Source organism: Haliotis rufescens, unplaced genomic scaffold (assembly GCF_023055435.1).
Source record: "Haliotis rufescens isolate VD_foot unplaced genomic scaffold, xgHalRufe1.0.p SCAF_3, whole genome shotgun sequence".
Taxonomy (NCBI): Eukaryota; Metazoa; Mollusca; class Gastropoda; order Lepetellida; family Haliotidae; genus Haliotis; species Haliotis rufescens.
Genome location: NW_025964001.1, coordinates 43,305,069 through 43,326,926, shown reverse-complemented (window position 1 = coordinate 43,326,926; position 21,858 = coordinate 43,305,069). Strand labels below are relative to the sequence as shown.

The 21,858-nt window shown below is 38.4% G+C and overlaps 2 protein-coding genes across 3 annotated transcripts; both read left to right on the top strand.

The window, feature by feature from the left end:
• Window positions 1–3,507: 3,507 nt before the first annotated feature.
• Window positions 3,508–6,344, top strand: LOC124125334 (solute carrier family 46 member 3-like). The gene is made up of 4 exons (XM_046488622.2): window positions 3,508–4,731; window positions 4,857–4,940; window positions 5,583–5,739; window positions 6,110–6,344. Exons 1-4 carry the CDS (start codon window positions 3,612–3,614, stop codon window positions 6,234–6,236), a joined length of 1,488 nt encoding a protein of 495 aa, XP_046344578.1. The 5' UTR covers window positions 3,508–3,611; the 3' UTR covers window positions 6,237–6,344.
• Window positions 6,345–11,296: 4,952 nt separating this feature from the next.
• On the top strand, window positions 11,297–16,002 carry LOC124125323 (solute carrier family 46 member 3-like). 2 transcript variants are annotated; one of them, XM_048403496.1, is made up of 5 exons: window positions 12,242–12,357; window positions 12,888–13,067; window positions 13,334–13,417; window positions 15,258–15,414; window positions 15,739–15,997. In XM_048403496.1, the coding sequence occupies exons 2-5, from the start codon at window positions 12,908–12,910 to the stop codon at window positions 15,866–15,868; spliced, it is 531 nt and encodes a 176-aa protein (XP_048259453.1). In that variant the 5' UTR covers window positions 12,242–12,357; window positions 12,888–12,907; the 3' UTR covers window positions 15,869–15,997. The 2 variants fall into 2 exon arrangements, with proteins under 2 accessions (XP_046344565.2, XP_048259453.1); XM_046488609.2 differs by having other exon boundaries at window positions 11,297–13,067; window positions 15,739–16,002.
• The last annotated feature ends 5,856 nt before the right edge of the window (window positions 16,003–21,858 follow it).

Here is a 21,858-nt window from a genome sequence, read left to right as displayed (position 1 = left end):
ATAACGCATGTCATCATGGTGTGTTTGTCACACAAGATATTAGAGATGTTACTTCTAGTTGCTGATGATATTGTAATGTTTTCATATTCTGTTAATGATTTACAGAAACAATTAAATTTGTTATATTCATTTTGCAGTGGATGGGGATATGAAGTTAATTTATCAAAAACATATGTGATTTCTTTTAGAAATGGAGGCATCATTGCCAAAAATGAAAAATGGACATATAATGATTTCGCCTAGTAAATATTGTTACTTATTCTAAATATTTAGGCTTGGCGCTATCATCTAAACTATCATGGTCAGTTGCGTGCAAACAACTAGCATCGCAAGCATCAAAAGCAATTATGCCAATATTTATTTTAATACCAAATTATACATGTATCCTTTTCTACAGCTTTTACTATATTTAACGGCAAAATCGGGCCAATCTTGCTATATGGAGCAGAAACATAGGGCGCAAAATATAATGACGCTTTTGAAAAAGTAAATGCTTCCTACTTTAAGCGCTTTTTAATGGTTGGAAAATATGCTTCCAGCAAATCTATTTTAGGTGAAACAGGACGTCATCCCATTCATGTATTAAGTCAACTTCGATAGACAAAATATTGGTTAACATCACTGAGGATTGAGCCGCAAAGATATCCTTACCAATGTTATAAACTACTGAAAGCTCTCGATGACAAAGGCAAAACGAAATGGGTGCCCAGTGTCAGATATTTATTATTTTCATGTGGCTATTAATTTGTGTAGATATCCCAAGATGTAGGGGATACAAATTCGTTCTTATACTCTTTTAAACAAAGGTTACAGGATATGTATAGTCAAAACTGGCACGATAGTATAATATCTTTAGCCATAACAAGGTATCAGAACAAGAGAAGTATATAAGTATGTTGGATGATAAATCGGTTGTCAGGGCATTATGTAAATTCAGAGTGTCATTTCGCAATTTCAGCTTAACTTTTTGACGTAGATATGAAAAAAGGGACTTTGAAATGGGTATTTGTAAAAATTGCCAATTAGGGGAAATTCACGATGAATTTGATGTTTTATTAATATGTGATAAGTTTGAACATCTTAGAGAAAAGTATATTCCGATGATTAACCATAGACATAAAAAAATAGATGCATAGTTCGACCTGTTTGTTCTTTTTGTGATACTTTCAGCTAATACCTAGCATATAATGTGTTGCGCCTATTGTCGTAACTAGACGTTCCTGCTTCGACTAAGTAATTCTGTTGGTGCGCGCAAACACACGCACATACGCACGCGCAAACACACACTGGTGATTAAGCACCGACCTTTGGACGCAATATATTAATCGCACATGCCAAGAAAACTTGCAATGTTGCAACTAGGAACCGTTTGTAGGGCTAAAAATTAAGAATTACATTATATGCGATAAAGAACGTATAACGCTTGTGGGTTTTGGGATGGTAAATATCCTGTATAAGGGAACAAACACAATATATGCATTTACCTTACCGATGCTCTCTCATTACAAGTTTTATTCATAATGCATGATACTCGCGTGATAACCTCTATACATTATTGGCAATATTTGTTGTGGCCTGTGTTGAACTCAGCTGGTAAAACTCTTGACCAGTAAAATTGCTTCACCTGGCCGATTCTTAATCCAAAGTGCAGTCCATGTTTACATGCTGGCGGGGACATTGATAGGGTTATCAACTATCCACATCGTCAAATGGAGATACATAACTGCTCTCTACCTATTTTACCCAAGCACTGGGTAATGTTAAAGGGAAACAACACTCCAAGTTTGAAAGTATTGAAATATGGATGGGCTTTTTCTTCGCGGATTTAAAATGTGCGTATTAAGGACTATAATTTCGATTGTTTCGACTGGAACATCAAATAATGAGAAGCCGTATATAATAACAAAGGTTTACAATAAAGAGGTGCAGCCCAACTGATACGTGTTTTGTTGTTGATTAATGCATCATGTATGACTTGAAAAGGCGCAGCTCTCTGTCAACATAATATTATGTACAATGATAAACTACATAGTATCCATTCAGAGAATTCAGGTCAAGGATCAGGTGATAACAAACTTGATCAATGCAAATGTGGAATTTAGAAACATTATCACTAAACATGATTATTTACCATTTAAATTGCATCTCTTCTTCTAGGCATTGTTTTATATGCAGAAATAAGAATTACCGTGTGTATTTTCTCGTAAACTAAGCCGGAAATAGCAATCAGTTGTATACACATTTTCTACCCACCTACCGGTGATTCGGTTAAAAATACACAATAAATATAACTTCAAAGAAATTTTATGAAATAATCGGATGATCTGAAACTATGATTACCATGACACCCTCCTAGGCAGCTGTGTGACGTTATTGGGATAATTTACAGTCTTTGTCAGATAATCTGAAAACTTCTACCCCTAATCATACCTGTAATAATTGGGGGGTAGGGTATATCATTTCACTGTTTACGTGGTGTGTGTTGTGTGGAACAGGGCCCATGATTTCGAGAAAGGCTTGAGAATGTTTTCAACTATGTGAAACAGTATCTCCCACCGTGCTTGTAGGTTGAGGTATGATGCAGTGATTATCCAAGGGCATTCTGAGATATGAGACATCACGTTTACATGCTTGGCGTCCCTACAAATGCCCAACTGGAAATTATTGTAAATAGATAAATAGCATAGTTATGTTGTGAAAACGCACAATATCTGATGGTCACGACAGACGCAGGGCCATGTATCATAACGAGTGATCTTTAACCACCCACCACTGGTTGATGGCGTGTGTATGAAACACACACATAATGTATGAATGTACCTGTTTCTGCACAAGAGGAGTGTAACGTCTCGAATAGGGTTTAACGTCTCGTTCAAGATTCTTACACTTAGCTGAGTGTGAGTGAGTGAGTTGGGTTTAACGCCGCTTTTAACATTATTCCAGTTATATCACGGCGTGTCAGCTTAATGTGGGAGGAAAGCCCCAAATGATACAGGTCTCAGACGTTTACCACTTCGGTGAAACCCACGAGCACGGGTATAGTGCTGGCAAACCTAGAAACATAATCGGGGCGAACCGGATACGAACCCACAGTCATAGGTTTCTGACCTGCCCAAGGGACGCAACTCTGCACAGCGAATCGCGGCGCCTTAGACAACTGGGCTACCCTTGCCCCCTCCCCCCTACACTTAGGACCAACATGCATGTGCCTTTTGCTACTTGTACCAGTGAGGCATTTTATTGGTTTTATAGTGCTGGCTCACCGAGATAACATGACCAGTTTAACATGCATACCCACACCAAAATACTGTCTCCGAGCCGACCAGATCTTGCTATATCTCCTTAATGCCGAATGCAAGGTAGGGCTGCAAGTACCACCTTTCAACCTTTTCAGGTATGACGTAGCCAGGTGATCGGACCACCGACCCTATTCCGCCCTCCGGTTAAACGCTCGATCTTCTAGATTATGGAGGCGCTTTCACATGATTATCTGCAGGATTTCGTCACGCGACACATGGTTATCAATGCGGCATAGTTTATGTGTGTGTCATGTTAGCAGTCTAATACATTTACATCTCACATGAACTATATTCACTACTGCTACCACAACAATGGAGAAGAAACCACTCCTACAAAAACCCAAGGAGGGGGAATCTCTCCTTAATATCAGGAACTTGGTGATGGGAAACATTGTAGCAGTTCTGTACCACGTAGCGTCAGCCTTTCATGCCCCGACACTCGATCAGTACCTCTATAAGAGGTTGTCGTTGGAAGTCTTCGGCAACTACTCAGGGGACAGTGTCAGCCCAGCCAACGTGACCTGCTACAGCAACAAAACATCCGAAGGATACATTCTTCAGGAAATGGCCCAGAAAGCCACAACAAGCCAACAGATGTACTTTTCCCTCGTCAATACAGCCGCAGCATTAGTCGGTTCTCTAGTTCTTGGATCGTATTCTGATTATTTCGGCAGGAAGGTCGTGTTCATTTTGCCAGCCATTGGTGACATGGTGAGGAGCGCCATGCTAACTGCCATCATTCATTGGGAGCTGGATCTAAACTGGTACTACATCGGGGAAGTTCTGTGTGGACTGGGTAGTACCAACAGCGGTATACTCCTGGCTAGTTATGCTTATGCCGCAGACAACACACCACCCCGTAAGTCTCGGACATTAGCTATAGCAGTCATAGACACAACGAGCAGCATTGCTTATGCAGGTACCAGTGCTGCCACAGGATACTTCATACAGGATATGGGGTATTTCTACCCATCTCTCGTGTCTGCTCTCATCATGTGGGTGCTCATTCTTGTTGTCGTCTTTTTCATACGGGAAAGTAAGCATTCCCTCAAAAAGACCAACAAATCAAAGGTGAACCTGACTCAGGGGATAAGAAACGTGGTAGGGTTGTACCTGTTTGACAACACCTGTCGGGTACGGAGCCTGTTCTGGTTGGGTCTCATGTGCTACTTCTTCTCCCAAATCAGTGCTAATGCGGTAATCAACATAAACACGTTATTCATGATGAACCTGCCGTTCTGCTGGACGCCGGAAAGGATAGGCTACTTCACTATGGCATCAACAATGGCCAAGCAGCTCTTAGGTGTGCCGCTGATCAAGCTCCTGCACTACTGCATAGGAGACGAGGTCATTGGTGTCTTCAGTGCCTTTACCTTCATAGTCGCGGACCTTCTCCATGGCTTTGCAACAACAGACTGGATGATGTATGGATGTAAGATATAACATATTTCACATTTTCAAATGTTTAAGACGGATAAAAGAAGACGCCATGCTTTTTAAAAACTTTTTCATTTTTTTCTTAACTTCGCTATTTGAATTAACCTTTTTATATTTCAGATGCAATGGCGGGAGCTCTCTCTTTTGCTGCCGTACCTGTCATCAGAGCAATCATGTCCAGAATGGCCCCGAAAGACAGTCAAGGTATGTGCTGCGTTCAACATTTTCTATCCTGAATACTGTCATTGGAGGATGCATTACCGAGGAGATTCGTGAGTCAACTGCGGTCATTTAGTACGTACCAGGAGAGAAGGTTCGTGAAAATTCTATGTCACTGCCAGACCCTGATGATATGTTATATGGCAGTGTACATCCAACACATTCAGCACACATCATTGCTTAAATTTGCATAGGGTGCCTTTTGCAAGTTTTCCTTCCACACCAAGTCTGCAACTGGGACGTAGATCGGGGGATGCAGAGTTAATGAATGGTTCCATACAACAAATTTAGTCATGTACCACCTATAGATGTATTGTCATTTAAATGCTGCGATATATAAACAGTACTTTTCTATTTGATGTCATCAATAATGTATAAACTCTATAACACTTCTGCAACAAGTACATAACAATATATAATATACACAATAATTTAATACAATTATATTTATAAACACTTATTATACAGTTATTTCCAACATTATTTCTCGGAGTGTGGGTTATATGATGATGTCAAGGTTATGTCGTGCGTTGGTGTTTACAGAAAGAGAAGTATTTTTGTGTTTGAACATAGAAATAGGCAGGAAGATCCCAAAGTGGATCTTGAATGAACAAAAGTGTATTTCAGGATCTCTCTTTACGAGTCTGACCCTCGCTGATAAGGTGGGGGGGCTGATGTTCATCCCTTCGTTTGCTTACATCTACGAGGCCACTGTGAACTTCATGCGAGGCTTTATCTTCCTTGTCTTCGCTGGAACACATGTGGTTGCCTTTATGCTCTTGGTGTGAGTATGTTACCCAATTGTTGTTTTTATTTGCGTTAGAAAATAGCGTGGTTGCCCAGTTTTCTATAGTTCACTTTGAATAATACCGTCCATTTGCCATGCCAGGATCCGATGATCATGTAATCCAATCTCAGATTCGCCGCGATTATGATCCTTGGTTAGTACCATAATCGTGCTTACTGTTAAAACGTCCATGACCTGGTCACGAAGGTCATGAAGCCCATATTAAGATACCACACAGTGATATCACTGATATAATGTTCAAAGCGACGCTAAACATAAATGTGTATGTTGCGAAATAAGACTCCAATGTGGTATGACAGACTCCTGAATACTGAGATTAATATATTAGTTTTGTCTTTTCTTTCAGGTTATTTGCTTGTTTGACATATAAGCATAACAGACGTATTGAACACGATGACACTGTGACAATACAAGACACGGAATGGCGTCAACCAACTTCCCAAAGCAACCTAGCACAGAGCACTGAAATGTGAATAGCACTGCACGCATGCATGGAATTAGGCACGGATATAAACAGCCTTAGTATGCTTGCTACACCGACACCATGCAAAAGCGTCATGTACACCTTTTTGTTTTATTGAATAAACCTACATTATAAGGTATCCATACTTGTTTGCATCTGTCATCAAATTATGAATGAGTGAATAAATGAATCAATCGAAAGTAGTACCAAAAAGGTTTAATATAAACAAGTTTCTGATAAACCCTTTTCAAAATGTAAAAATGGTATCGTCGCATAATGGAAAACACAATATACAACACCGTATAGCCAAGGCCTTCATATGTTCATATGTAATCGTCCGGCACATACATGTGTATGCGAAATCGGTGTGGTGATATTGGGTCACCTTGTCCACAGTCACGACGCAGATTAAGTAAAATTGAGTTGTGTCACATATTATTCATAGCACTGCATCTACCTTTAACTAAACGTATTACCTAAACTTTGAAAATAAGTTCACAATACAAAGCTTCAAATTTATTTTCGATTATTCCCCACGCTTTTTCACCGTTAATACAAGTCCAGGTACTGATATGATTCACAGTAATTCAGTCCAGTATTTTCTCCAATGAATCGATTTTTTAAAACAAACCTGGTTGCGTCTTACTTATATAGTCTCTGACGAAAACTGTGTCATTCTGTATGCGAATGAACCTGATATGCAATTATGTAGCCCACATTTAATAAGCTTTTTGGGCCCTAGTTATTTAAATGTCGCACGTTGTATATTACAGCTCCATTGTGTTATCTCGCGTACATCACAAGTAAACGAGGTCACTAAGTCACGTGCCTACAGGGTTTAAAATTCACGACCTCAGATAAATCCTTAGCAAGGGTACGGTCAGCCTTGTGAACGCTGGTCAAATCATCGTTAACGAGAACGGCGACCACATTGTTACCAGAAAACAAAGACAAAGAAGGAAGTCTAAACTGGGGAATTTATTCAAGGCTAACGTCGTGTTCCTTATTTTCCATTTTTCTGTCAATATCCAGGATCCATTATTAACGCAATATCTTATCAAGAGGTACGCTGAGGAGGTGTTCAGTGACATCACAGTCCATATCCTAAAGTGTTATGTTAATGAGTCGGATCCAGGATATATATTACGGGAACAGGTACAAGACAGGACATAAAACATTCGGACTTAACTAACAGCTACATCAAGCCCGTTTCTAGATGTATGTTTCTTGGATCATATTCTGATTTTCTTGGTCGAAAATGTCTTTTTATGGATCCTTTAATCGATGAGTTCCTGAAATACATGTATATGAAGATGACATTATTTGCTGAAAACAAGGCCTGAGATGCTTCAATATAGGAGAAGTCATAAATGGTTTATCAGGACGGTACGATGGTGTGATGATGGCTAGTTATGTCTACACGGCTGACAATACACCACCCAGAACTCCTGCACAAAAGGCATTGTGCTGATAGACTTCACCACCCACCTAGCTGCTGCAGCTTCTTCAGCCAGTATTGGATATTTCATTAGGAATCTGGGTTATCTCTACCCCGCCGTCACTGCTACATGCTTATCCCTCCACCCATTGTCGTTTGTCTTCTCCAAAAAAGTATCATCACGGATCGAAGATGTCGAAACCCAAAACCAGTAAAAGCGGTAAAAATGGCTTTGGATGCTACTTTTCGAAAGATTGCGGACGAAAGCGATCCTTTTCTGGTTCTCAAATGCACCATATTTTGAAATATATTTAGTGGAGATGGTGTTTCCATTATAGAATATCTTTTCCAACTGAACCTGTCCTTCTGTTGGAGTCTGAACTCATCGGCTACTACAATTTGGCGTTGTCCCTTACGAGGCAATTCTTAGGAATCTATATACCTCAGACACATGAATATGTATCATAACATCTATCATACAGGCAGGAGCCTATGTCCTACAAGGCCTGGCCAACACTGACTTCATGCCTTTAACAGGTTAGTCATAATGGACATTATCTGTTGAAGAATAAGGTAGAGAAGGCACTGTTATAATGGAGGAATGGATACATCTTAAAGAATAACATGATGACAACTTCAATGCATATTCACTCCAGGCTGTAACACGTTAATCAAAATTTTAAGTAACTTTTAGTTTGAAGATTTTCAAGAAAAGGGAAACAAAATCATATATTTGCCACATATACCATAAACTCATTTATTTTGTTTGCAGTTGTTTTTTCCCTGCGGTATTGTCGCTCCCCTGTTGCCGGCAGTGCGAGCTATCATGTCGAGGTTGGCTCCTGCTGAAGTTCAGAGTGAGTACCAGACCGATGCAAGACAGGACACGGTAACTGATGCCTATGAAAGATGAAGTACTTGTATCAGCTATTTGTTTGATCTTTTCTTATAATAGCAATTTCCTGTATGCTCTTACTGTGTATGTCACAGTAAACAGTAATTGGGAGATTCACCAATATCTACACTATTTACTATTCTAACAGGTTTACCTACCTATTTGGATTATGTTTTTAGGTTTGTCAGCACCATACCCGTGCTCGTGGGTTTCACCGAAGTGGTAAATGTCCGAGACCTGCATCACTTCAGGCTTTCCTCTCACATTAAGCGGACACGCCGTGATATGACTGGAATAATGTTAAAAGCGACGTTAAACCCACCTCACTCACTCAATTGTTGATTAAGTCCACTTTTATATGTGAACTTTTATTTCTAAGTTGTTTTAACAGAACGTTCCTATTCTAAATTCCAGTACTGGGGAGAAACATTAGCACATGTTGTCACTTTAAAGGCCTCACATGATACTGTCACAATTGAAGAAGTCTGTATACTGTAATTGAAGGAGACTGAAATACTGGTATCTAAACGCGTTTCAGTTGTTTCCGAATACCGTTACCAGCAGCGATTTTTGGTTTTCTGTGTTGTCTAACCTACCTTCAGTGCGATGAGAAATATCATACTGATCACCAGTGTAACACAAGCCCCAAATTTTTCCATATGCTTTTGACTGTTTTACAGAATACCCTTCCTTATATTTCTGAACATCTTTGGTATGACCTCCTTAAATACCACTTGTTGCTTTTCATATTTCCATTGAAGTCATCCCTTTGTTCTACAACTGGATTTTGACCTCAACTAAGGTCAAGCTTTTTATCACCTTTGACCAAACTATACAATCTATTATTGAAATGCAGTTGAACCATTATCCAAGTACCCCTGTGCTATTTCTATCACTTCAGAAGTTTCATCTTGTTATGATATTTCAGCATCTGCCTTGTGCACATTCTCTATGCCATGAGTAAATGTAAGCCCGAGTAATAATATCCATGACTTTCAAATGAAGTGAACTCAGGCATAACTTGTTCAACTGAAGAATTCATCTTATTTATGTCCCTTTGTGAACAACGCACATTTAAGCCATGGCTTTTTGTTGTTTAAGGCTACGAATACTTTTCTAATTCTTGAACTTCGTTTGAAGAGTCTATTTTATCGCTTTTGGGGAGGAAGTGATTTAGTTTCATTCTGACATAACTTGAGCACCAACAATCTGCTTCAAAAATTACGTTAAACAAAAGTTTATGTTGATACTCAACACTGCTTCCATCTTAGTACAGTTGATAAGAAACTGAAACCATTTTGAATGAAACAACCACACTCTGTTACCAATTCACCCTGGTTTATCTAAAGAGTAATTCGTGATTCTTGAAACGATATCTTGAAAACAGTTCCACATCTTATTGAACTATGGGACTGTTTTCTTTTACTGCTGACACAAGGATACATTACGTCAAAGAGACAGAGAGAAGTATTTCATGTAATGAACTGGACATTGTTATTATTGAATTGTGAGCCGTGACTCTGACATGACACTACATCGATTCGTGAGTGCAATTCCTGAATAGTTTATGAATAGTTATGTGTCATTTGAATCATACAAATTTTTGACAACGAAATATGCTTACTTGATAAAAGCGCAATCTGTAAATCAAATGAAAAAAAAAAATCAGCTAAAATGATCTTTCCGGATGTATACTGCCATCGTGAGGATGTTCAATGGCTTCGCTTTCATTGAATGTGATGCCTGTTACTTGTTGTCTACAGTTATCATGGTGTGAGTGTATGCATTAGCATAAGTACTGCAGGAACATGTTTCACTGACAAATTTTGAAAACTCCCTACATCCCTCGGGTTATTCAATGACACTGCATGTAGAGATGATAGATCTCTGAGAGGAGCTTATGCACACTCGATGACCCCAGCAATCCCTTTGCTGAGCTGACGTTACATGTTTCGCAGGTGGATCATGCAACAAAATTCAACAAACTACGTCATAGGATATTTTGAGGTGATTGTAAACTTTGTGGTGCAGAGCCCCTATCTGCAAGGCTATCAAAGCGCACGACAGTCCTAAGTCTATGAGTTTCGATAACTTTAGCACTACAAAGCTTTCTGGGTCGGACTCCTGAATTCTAAAGGGAGGCCGTTTTATGGTATTAAATTAATACGTATCAACTTTTGATGTGTTTGGAGCTTGATTCTGGTAAACTCAATAGGGTTATGCTGTTGATCGCATAGATGTCTGCCCATCACAAACGAGAGTAAATTTTTAAAAAGTCACAAGGGGCAAATAATAAATAACATACTAAACTCACTTCCGTGTAAAGCAATTTTATGAAACTCGTGAATAGTTCCGGTATCTGATTCACTTTCGCTCATAAAATAAAACTGGTATTACACGAGAACTCCTTTGGTATTCTATATATACATGTACGTACCAGAGAACATTTATTCTCATCATGTTTTATATAGTAGTACAATCCATACATGATGCCCGACTGTTATGTATTTTAACCTCGTTACTCGTGACTATGCTTGTCGTAAAAGGCGACTAACGGGATCGGGTGGTCAGGCTCGCTGACTTGGTTTGATGCATGTCATCGATCCAAATTGCGTGGATCGATGCTCATGATATTAATCACTGCATTGTCTGGTCCAGACTCGATTATTTACAGACCGCCGTCATATAGCTGGAATATTGCTGAGTGCGGCGTTAACCAACCAGCCAACCAACCAACGTTACCAATAATGTTTAATCTGTGGAGTATGTAACCGAGGAGGTTCTTTCTACCTGAATTACTTTGATATATTGTGTTGATACCTGTATTTGATTAGTTTAATCAGAACGTAACATAAGTAACAAATTGTAATGTCTTTCTGAATATCAATCTGGTTCCATGGCATGTATTTGAAGCTATCCAAATTGGCATACATATGTCGTACAACTAGGATGGTTATGGTAAAGTTAAATCATGGATTAATAATGTACCTTTGCTCAGCAGAAGAGTTCAGATATCCATTAATTCGTCTTTGTGACCATCAATGGATGAAGCAAAGTTTAAGATTATAGAACATACTTCTGTCACTAATGAGTGGATGAGTATAAGTATAATATGTACAATAAACATACTGACCAATATATATCAACTGTGCCCGATTTTCAGACACTTTAGACATATATGTATCAGTAAATCAGGACACATAATGATTCCAAAAATAGCCATGCATATGTAGTTCATTCACCCTACGAGTGATATGTGCGTAGGTCTGGATGACGGATAACTGGGTGTTTATCACTTATGTTAGAGATACGACTACATACACTGTACATCTATCACATGATATTAGGATACAGATCATGTGGTATTCACAATCGACTGATGGCATGATACTGGGGGAACATGGAGTCTACACCGCTACTTGAAAACAAAGTTAAAAAAGACAAGTCAACACTTGGAAATCTACTCAAGGCTAACGTTGTGTTTCTTGTTTTCCATTTGGCTGTCAATATCCGTAATCCACTGGTAACACAATATCTTTACAAGAGGTACTCCGATGAGGTGTTCGATAACAGCACAGGGTCTGCCAACACTCCAAATCAAACCTGTTACGTTAACAAGTCGGATCCAGGATATATGTTACAGGAAATAGTTCAAGAAAGGACATCAAACTGTCAAACTATACTCACAGTTATTGGAAGCTCCTTATCAGTAATAAGCTGTCTGTTTCTAGGGGCATATTCTGATTTTCTTGGTCGACGATTCCTCTTTATAGTACCATTAATTGGAGAGGTTCTAAGGTATGTGTTTTTAACAGCTGTTATTTACTGGAATCTCGATCTGAGATACCTGTACATTGGCGAGGCCTTAGATGGTATTTCAGGGGGATACAATGGTGTGATTCTAGCTAGTTATGCCTACACGGCTGACAACACACCACCTAAGAACTCTCGCACAATATGGATCGCTGTGATAGATTTCACCACCTACCTGGCTGCTGCAGCTTCCTCAGTCAGTACTGGTTACTTCATGAAAGACCTAGGTTATCTCTACCCGTCGATAACTACAACCTCACTCATGCTTCTCTCTCTCCTCCTTGTTGTTCTTCTTCTCCCAGAAACTATCCACACGGATCGAAGATCTCAATACCCGACTCCAATGAAAGCAGTGAAAAATGTATTTGGATTCTACTTTTCAAAAGATTTTGGACCAACGCGAATCTATTTCTGGCTTATACTTGCAGCATATTTTATATCCTTTTTCGGTCAGGCTGGGGTGTACATTGTGCAATATCTTTTCCAACTAAACCTGCCTTTCTGTTGGGGACCAGAGCTCATTGGCTACTTTAATATGGCGTTCTGCCTCACCATGCAATTACTGGGGATTCCAGTCATCAAACTCCTCCATCTGTGCACCTCAGACCCAGGAATATGTATCATAACAGGAGTCATACAGGCAGGAGCCTTTGTCCTTGAGGGCCTGGCCACCACTGACTTCATGCTTTTCTCATGTAAGTCATCAGAACAATTGCGTCAAGGTTTTAAATGTTTCCAAGAAGTTGGCATGTTTCCGGCAAAAGGGTGAGAATTCATGCCCCAAGGAAAATTATATTGTGCTATATATGAGAAAATATTATCAGCCTTTGCTATTTACTTTTTGATGTCTTTTTGTAGTTGTTGTTTTGCCCAATGGTCAAGGAAGATTATATGGTTGCTATATATATCAGAAAGTATTATCAGCCGTTGCTATTTGCTGTTTGATGTCTTTTTGTTGTAGTTGTTTTGCCCAATGGTCTTGCAGCCCCTTTCTTGCCGACACTGAGGGCTATCATGTCGCGGATGGCTCCTGCTGAAATGCAGGGTGAGTACACAGACAGATGTCAAAGATGAAGTCATGGATTTCAGTCACAGACAGCGTTCTTGTGTCAGTCACCATTTACAGTACAGGGAGTGAATGGGTATGGTTTTACGCCGCTTTAAACAATATTCCTACAATAGCACGGCAGGGAACACAAGAAATGGGCTTCACACATTGTACCCATGTGGGGAATCGAACCCAGGTCTTCGAACCACTAGGCTACCCCACCGCCCTTACAGTCAAGAGTATACTTTGGACACTTTCATTTAAGCAAGATGTATAAATACAAGAATTAAGAACAGTTTACCTAGTTCAAACGAGTGGAAATGGTAAACCATTCCGAAAATGCTCTACAGAAGCAATGTTGTTGCTATTTCATTATCTGTTAGAAAAACTTCAAAACATAAATTAGAAATCAAGAAATTTAAAGCTCTCACTGATTCTGACTATGAGATTAATTCAACCACATATATCGTGAAGAGTTTCCTTAACATACCGCATTGAAGCTGAGCAGTAAAGTGATATGTTGAAACTTAATATATGTAACATGCACTGAGGGAATTTGGAAAGAATGCTTTCTTTAAAGGTTAATTCACTAATAGTAACATATATTTGATAATAACCAAGGGAATTATCGATTAGAACAAAGATCCTCATCAACCCATGCTTATCCTACGAGGCGGGTCAGGCTCGGTGACTTGGTTGATTGCATGTCATCGTATCTTATTGGATACGGGGATCGATATTTATGTTGTCAATCACCTGGTTGTCAGGTTCTGATTCGATTATTTCCAGACCGCTGTCATATAACAGAAATATTGCTGTGTGCTGCGTTAAACAACGATCACACAAACACACACTGATACTTCAGCTTTTAAAATGCCACGTAAGATACGTTCCAATTTGTTAGTGTACATTTCATAGTAGTATAGTGATGTCATTTGACACGTAAAACAACTTAATAGACTGGAAAGAATTCAGATTATTCAGTGTGTAACATTTTATTGACCCTGAGGTATACACCGACATTTATAAATGCTCTACCTATGTGTTTGTGAAGGGTTCCACCGGTGGGGCAGGATGCGCTAACCCTAACCTTTTCGCGAATCATCACTATTTGATAGTGATTCATAAACACATGCTTATGACATGGTCGGAATCGTACTATCGACTCTGCTTTAAGCAGAGCTTTCTATTGGATGTGGAAAGGGTTTTGTCGCTTTATTTGATGATTGCATGTCATCATATTTCAAATGAGTGGATCAATCACTTGATTGTCTAACCTACATTCGGTAGACCACTGTGGTATAACTGGAATAATGTCGAGTGTGGCGTTAAACAACAAACAAACGAGTCGGGGGATTTCTGGCTAGAATATGTCCCCATCAGTCTAAGCTTGTAAGCGACCACTGATTGGAACGGGTGGTCACACTCATTTTGATGGTTAAATGCGTGGCCACATACCTTGATGACTTGGGACAACGCACATCACTGGTTTGTCTGGTCCAGGTTCGATTATTTACAAGCTGCTGTCACATTGCTGGATATTTGGTTTGCCAAGTGCGTCGCTGAACAACAAACAACAAAACCTCACTGACCACTATCTATGTAGAATATATTGGAATTATATTTCCATAGCATAATTGAGATGATGTCTTTATTCATTTGGTTCATCTTGTTCACTGACAAAGCATTTAATTAAAAGGAATAAAAATAAAAGGAACTTTACACTTGAGGAAAAGATGCCAATTGACACTGTGAAATATTTTGTAACATGTTTTATAGGCGGTTGAGTACTGTTCCTAAATATCGTTTGTAATGTTATGTTGAACATTGATTTCAGGATCACTGTTTGCCGGTATTGGACTTGTGAACATCATCTCATCAACTATAGGCATAACAGCTTTCAACGAGATGTATGATGCCACTGTGAAGATACTGCGTGGCTTCGCCTTTTTCGTCTGTGCGGGATTCCAACTGTTGTCAGCAGCTATCATAGTGTGAGTGAGTGAGTGAGTGAGTGAGTGAGTGAGTGAGTTAAAGCTTTACGTCACACTATCATAGTGTTAGTTCCCAAAAAAGACTTATGTAACCTGTCTTCTATTTAAACCATTATGTCTATATTTCATTGTTTTTACACTTCGCTATTTTATACCCATGTTAATGTTGCATTGGCGTTTGCAATAAATGTACATTTGGTACCTAAAGTTGACAGGAGAATGAATGGAAAGATTGAGATACAATCTCATTAGCTATCCAATTCTACTAATCATGTAAGGAAAGAGCTATTATATGAATAACAAATGCATATCCATGTGTTTCAGAGTGTTCCTGTGTACATCTCGTCGCGTGGTCGACACCAAAACCTCTGCTGTTGTTGTCAACAACGAACCAGACTGGAAACCTGGTCCCATCATCTCACAGGACAAGGCTGTCACCGAAAACACGACATAGTGTCCTTTGTCAAAAACTGTTTAAGACGTATAACAACTTCTTGTTAAATAGCAGTCACTGTCACAACATACATATGATAAACTACCATTGATATAAATGCGTCAACGCGTCAAAATATTTTCATTGTATTTGCTTGCGATAACAATCTTCACTTATATTGCATAAAATATGTATTAGGTATTGCTTAAATCCATGTTTGTCAGTATTTGAAAAACATTGTGATTCGCGAGTACTAGGGCTCGTATGTCCAGCAATTAGTCCGGATAGAAGCGCCAGAAAAGTTAAAAACTCAAGGCAGCATACATAGAATGTCCTCATGCATACGGTTATCCTAGTTTGGGCGAATCTATAGTCATATGACTGTGAATGTTATCACAATGTACAGTAGGCTAGTGTGTCACTGAGCCGTGAGGGAATACACTACCACTACACTGTCAACACATACACCTGGAGGTACACCAAACATATCAAACAGAGATTTGATTTCAGTGACATAACGTTTTGTCGAGACATTATCTGCTCTCTACACACGCGTGGGTAAGGGACGAGTGTTGTTTTACGTTGCAGTCAACAATAATCCAAATATACATTAGTCAAAAAAACTAATTCTTGAGAGCATGATCACTGATCCACTCCGTCGATGGGGGCCTACACAGCCTTGGAATTCCTAAGGTGGCTTAGGCCGACCACAAGTAACTTGAAACATGGCTTAGGTTAATCTCCTCATCTGACTGTTATTAGTAATATCTGTTATAGTGATTATCAAATGTAATTAAGTGAGTGAGTGAGTATGGTTTTACGCCGCTTTTAGCAATATTCCAGCAATATTACGGCGGGGGACACCAAAAATGGGCTTCACACATTGTACCCACGTCGGGAATCGAACCCGCGTCTTCGGCGTGACGAGCGAACGATTTAACCACTAGGCTACCTGACCGCCCCGAATGTTTTTAAGAATGCCGGGTTTTTTTGTTTTTAAGTTGTAAATCAATCACATATTCCTCAAACCTTTTTCTTTATTGTTGTAAAATCCCAGAATAAAACCAGCAGTAGAAATTAGGAATGACGTCCTTTGAGTTGACAGGGCTGATTGACACACATAAACGAAAGGTCTGCTGCCTCATGACAACATGATAAAACTGATAACAGCATCAACATACAGATGTTCGAAAGGTAGACCGTGGTCGGCCTTTAAGATATGTCGATAAACGCGAAGCTGCACTCACATCTGCCCTGGCTCTGTACAATTCATATATATTTAGCTGAAGCAATCCTTAACTACAACATCCAATATTAAAGGATTCAAGCATTTAATATCATAAAGGCCTAAGTACATTCATGTTTAAGGTCACGTGACTCACAGTGTGGGTATGAACAATATGGAACAAGCAGAACATTAGTAGCATACATAGTAAGATACGAAATAAATAATAATACCTACAATTTAATGGTTTAAAAATATGTTATACTTTGACAAATATTTACTTCTTGTTTGAGAGTACAGAGGGCAACTGAAGATTACGTGCGCTCCATGTTCAAGCACACAACAAAATGGACAAAGAAATTCATCTTCATTCATCAGAAGAATTATTTCTTATGTATTTCTGGACACCAAGTATAGTATAACCAATTCAATGTTTTGACAATGTAGTTCTATTCTATAGTTCTAGTTTTCACATCGAAAGTTTGATTTAAGTTGTGTACAAAATCTTAAAGAGGGGTTTGAGACCAAGAGTGCCAGTCTCTAACTCGTTGTTACAATAACTGGTTAAACAAATCTGAGTTACCAAGATGCTGTGTCATCCAAGCATAGCCAAAACCATATTTGCCCGATTTGGGTGCCTTCTATCACATGTATTTCTCATCATTATATAAGATTCAAAATGGAATCTTGGGTAAAAGGGAATCATTATTCATATTTAATAACCTTCACCAATATTTTATACATTTAACAAAATAAATAGACTTAAAGGAAGTCTCCCACATTCTTCATAGGTGGACGCATTTGAAAATCTTTACCCCACCCCTAATTGGAATTTACAAAATTTCCTATAGATACATTCAATACTTTCTCTATAAACAAATCCCTATATTTCGCTTCCAAATAGGGATTATTTCCCAGTAAAAGATTTTAAATGAATTATTTACGGGCAGATCCTTATTATAGATTTTAATTAAAAATCCTTATTATAGATCTTACAGGGAAAAGAGTTTTGGGAGCTTGTACAGAAAGAACCTTCTACCCTTTAGTCCAAATTAATTTCGGGGTTGGTATCAAACATAAATATGTATAGCTACTTATTACTTCCAGATGCCTACCATTCAATGACCATCCTTTATACCTAGAGAGGGTCCCGCCAACAATATTTGGTTTGGTCAATATTAACATCCATACCCCATTTATCGCAATAAAATTGTAGAGCAATTAATCTGTTCTGATGACCAATAACTTTATCTGAAACACAAATAAGATCATCTGCAAAATAATATTATAGATATTATAGTTTTTTTCCGATAGAACATTCCACCCTTTAGTCCAAATTAATTTCGGGGTTGGTATCAAACATAAATATGTATAGCTACTTATTACTTCCAGATGCCTACCATTCAATGACCATCCTTTATACCTAGAGAGGGTCCCGCCAACAATATTTGGTTTGGTCAATATTAACATCCATACCCCATTTTTATCGCAATAAAATTGTAGAGCAATTAATCTGTTCTGATGACCAATAACTTTATCTGAAACACAAATAAGATCATCTGCAAAATAATATTATAGATATTATAGTTTTTTTCCGATAGAACATTCCACCCTTTAGTCCAAATTAATTTCGGGGTGGGTATCAAACCTACATATGTATAGCTACTTACTGCTTCAAGCTGCCTACCATTCAGTTACCATCTTTTATACCTACAGAGGGGCCCGCCAGGTTCAATAACAATCATTTGGTTTTGTCAGTATTAACATCCATACCCCATTTATCACAATAATCTTGAAGAGCATTTAATCTGTTCTGAAGACCAGTAATTTTATCTGGAACAATAACATCATCTGCAACAAGTAATGCAATACTATTTGACATTTCCTGTGAAACATAAATCAGATTTTCAAAACTATCACGTATATATACAGTCAATTCCTTAATAAATAAGAAGAAAAGTAGTAGGCCCATAATGCACCTTGTTTATACCACTGAGACAGGTTAAATATTCTGCCGGTGTCCCGGTATAAACTCTCCCCCGTACAAAGTCTCCCCCCGGGGATTTTATACCGGTACAGATTCTCCCCCGGAGAATCTGTTCTGAAATAAAATCTCCCCCGGGCGGATACATTTCGCGCCCCCCTCAGTATAAAGTCTCCCCTCTGATTATTCGGTTTGTTGCAATGTCTTTAAGTACTATATTCTTTAAATGGTTATCGTTAATATAAGGAGGGTTACTTTAAAAAACAGATTATGAAATATGATCATAATGAATTGATATTTCAGCATATTTTATTTGGTAACTGTACCTTCCATTCTAAAATAATTATAAGACATAATTATACCAAACAAATTTGAATGAAATGACTTAATGTAACAAATACATGTACGGTTACTGTCGTAACTGAATTCTTATTAATCTCAGAAATCTTATTAATCCTCGCAAACTACGTAAAAACTGTCAACATATCCACGCGCGCCTCCAGCTCAGGCTTTCCGTTATACTCTGATTTAAGATCTAAAATATATTCCTTTATACAGGCTACGATTTGAAAATGGTATCAGTGTAGGTGAGGTGAGGTGAAATTGGGTTTAACGTCGCGTCCAAGATTATTGCACTTATATAGCGACGTGCATGCACACATGTGCGTGTGTGTGGCTGCTTGTACTAGTCCGGACTGATGCCGAATTATAGTGCTAGCTCACTGAGATACCATGCCGCAGTTTAACATAAATACCCCACTCAGACACAGTTTACTGACTCCGAGACGACCAGTCCCGGCTTTAAACATACAACATCATAACTATCTAATTCAGCACTGCTTAAATCTACTTTGTCTTTAAGACTGCGTACGTTTAGATGTATAATCTTTAAATCTGGATATCACCGCAGGAGAAGAGAAAAAGTAAAACTAAGAATGATATTCAGAAATTATATGAGCAAAGTAACCCACAATATAGAGAAATGTGTATCATCTTCCCGAAATGATTAGCATGTAGAATAGATTCAAAAACACCCACCGCCAGCCTGTATTGAACAACATCAACCGGCATCGTCAAAGCAAAGTGTACATGTAATTGTTACAATCAGGCTGGCGGTGAATCTTAATGAAAAACGCCTTGTTAAAAAGACACACCGAAACTGATTTGCATAACTGATGACCACAACATATTGTAAAATATCAAAACAGTAAAAATGATACAGTATAACCTCATAATCAATCGCCAGCTGTCAATATACAAAACAGAATAATACATCAAGATGACAGTTTTCATGTAAAGATTAAATATTTCTAAGCAAATTAAAGATACATATATCTAGATATTGTGCATATCTTTAAGTTGCTTAGAAATACTTAATCTTTACATGGAAACTGCCATCTTGATGTGTTATAATGTATTGTATATTGACAGCTTGTGATTAATTGTTACCAGATGGCTCCAGCTAGCAGGTTGAGCCGACACACTTTCCAACAATGGTAAAAATATGAGTAGGCTGGTTATCATCAAGCAGACGACTCACCAGTCTACGATGTATTGAAAAAACACACATTTAATTCTCAACCTTATCTAATGTTAATTCAACAATTTATCATATACTTAGCAGTGGGATAATCTCTCATAATTCTATTGAATGGTTCGGTACATTTTGTCAATGTTGATTTGTACAAAGCTGTTTTATGTGTGTACACAAGTGAGACATTAATAAATTATTGTCTGTCTGTCTACAATGTATACCGTACAATTTAACCGATTACACACAGGAGCTTCACTTTGAGTTCCTTGTTTTCTTTAAATACCGCGATCTTATACACTATAAAGTGGTTTTTAGGTAGACATAATACTTGTCTATAGATGTAGACACATTTGATGATACATCTGTGTGTTTAAAGTTGATTTTGACAGCCCGGGCCAAGTCGGACCCAACACAACCCAAACACTTCTGATAGAGACTATGTTGAGAATGTAGAGGGAAAAGGGCTTCACTTTGAGTACCTTGTACGTTCCTATGAATATAAACGCTACGCCGACAGATGTAAATTTGTATCACGATAGCTTGAAGTATTTGATACGTTTCAAATCTTATTTCGTCTAACGATTGATCTTTTACATGTTACCTATATCAGCGACGCTTACGCACAGCTCCATTCTGTAGAATGTACAGAACCATTTCAGTACAGTTTATTTCGAGGGGTGGAACTGTACCGGTATAAATTCGCCGGGGGGGGGGGGGGGAGATTTTATTCTGGGGGCGAATATATTTCGTGACACCGGCATCTTTATTATATCTCACTTGTGGACAACCATTAGACATAATGCATGTGCTTTCATCGGTAGGTAAATTATCTATATTGTCATATTCTATAAAGTCAAATTTATTTCCAGTCCTGACATTAACTCTGGTATTATGTCTACACACGCAAATATTAGGTATTTTTCCTGAAAGGTTTTCCCTTAAGATGTCAAACCAACAAGGTCAATCCACTTTGATTTGTTGGGGCTTGTTAAGACATGCATTTTGTCATTTACTGCTGTTCAACTACTGCATCTTCAAAATTTACATTTCTTCTTTTAAATTATCTGAAAACAGTCACATTCAGCAAATGCATTACTAAAACTTGTCAAATGACTTCGCCAAAGTTTCGATGAGACAAAACATGTCATATTGATCCAAAAGTCGCTTGAAGTCTGTAAAACTGAGCTTATGTATTTAACCGTGTACATTCCATCCTAAAACTCTCAGTGTAGAGGAATGACGAGTACCTGCTTCATGTTGATTGTCCG